The following is a 649-nucleotide window of genomic DNA, read 5'->3' on the forward strand; positions in this document are numbered from 1 at the left end:
GGGGGGGGGCTGCACTCACACTGTGAAATTCTCCTCCAGGAAGCAGCGGTTGCGCAGCAGGCCCGCCCAGAGCTGCACGCCGATGATGCCAAAGATGAAGAATACAAAGAAGCAGAGCAGGAGGACATTCCCCAGCATGGGCAGTGTGTCCAGGAGCAGGTTCACCAGGATCCGCATACCTGAGAGAGGGAAGGGTGGAGGGATGGGCGGACAGGGGCAGAGGTCCCAGGGAGGACAGAGGGAGAGCAGGGTTAGAGGAACAGAGAGGGGGCAGTGAAAGGAGAGGTGGGACATGTGGGCAGGAGCTCCTTACTGTCCTCAGCCTGCTCAGTGGCCACCAGACAGACTTCCTTCTTGGTACCCGCCCCTCCTCCCAGAGGCCACGGAAATGGCTCTGGGCCCCACGACACTTACACTAGATTCTGGGTGAATAGGCAGGCATTTATGGAGCACCTTTTATGTGCCAAGCGCTTTTCTAGGTAATGCACAAATATGATCTCCTTCGTGAGGGTGGTAATATTATCCTTATTTTATAGAAGAGGCAACTGGAGGTTCCTAGAACTGAAGTTACTCGCCCAAGGTCACACAGATAGGAAGCAGCAGGGTCTGGATTTAAACCAGTTGTCCTGACACCAAGTTAGCACTCTTT

The 649-nt window shown here is 54.7% G+C and overlaps 1 protein-coding gene across 1 annotated transcript in view; it reads right to left on the bottom strand.

Moving 5' to 3' along the window:
* CACNA1I (calcium voltage-gated channel subunit alpha1 I) overlaps window positions 1-649 on the bottom strand; it is a 108,347-nt gene that overhangs the window by 53,664 nt on the left and 54,034 nt on the right. Inside the window, 1 exon segment of the mRNA XM_007454105.1 lies at window positions 20-179. Coding sequence (XP_007454167.1) covers window positions 20-179 — 160 coding nt within the window.

This window comes from Lipotes vexillifer, unplaced genomic scaffold (assembly GCF_000442215.2).
Source record: "Lipotes vexillifer unplaced genomic scaffold, Lipotes_vexillifer_v1.1 scaffold382, whole genome shotgun sequence".
NCBI lineage: Eukaryota > Metazoa > Chordata > Mammalia > Artiodactyla > Lipotidae > Lipotes > Lipotes vexillifer.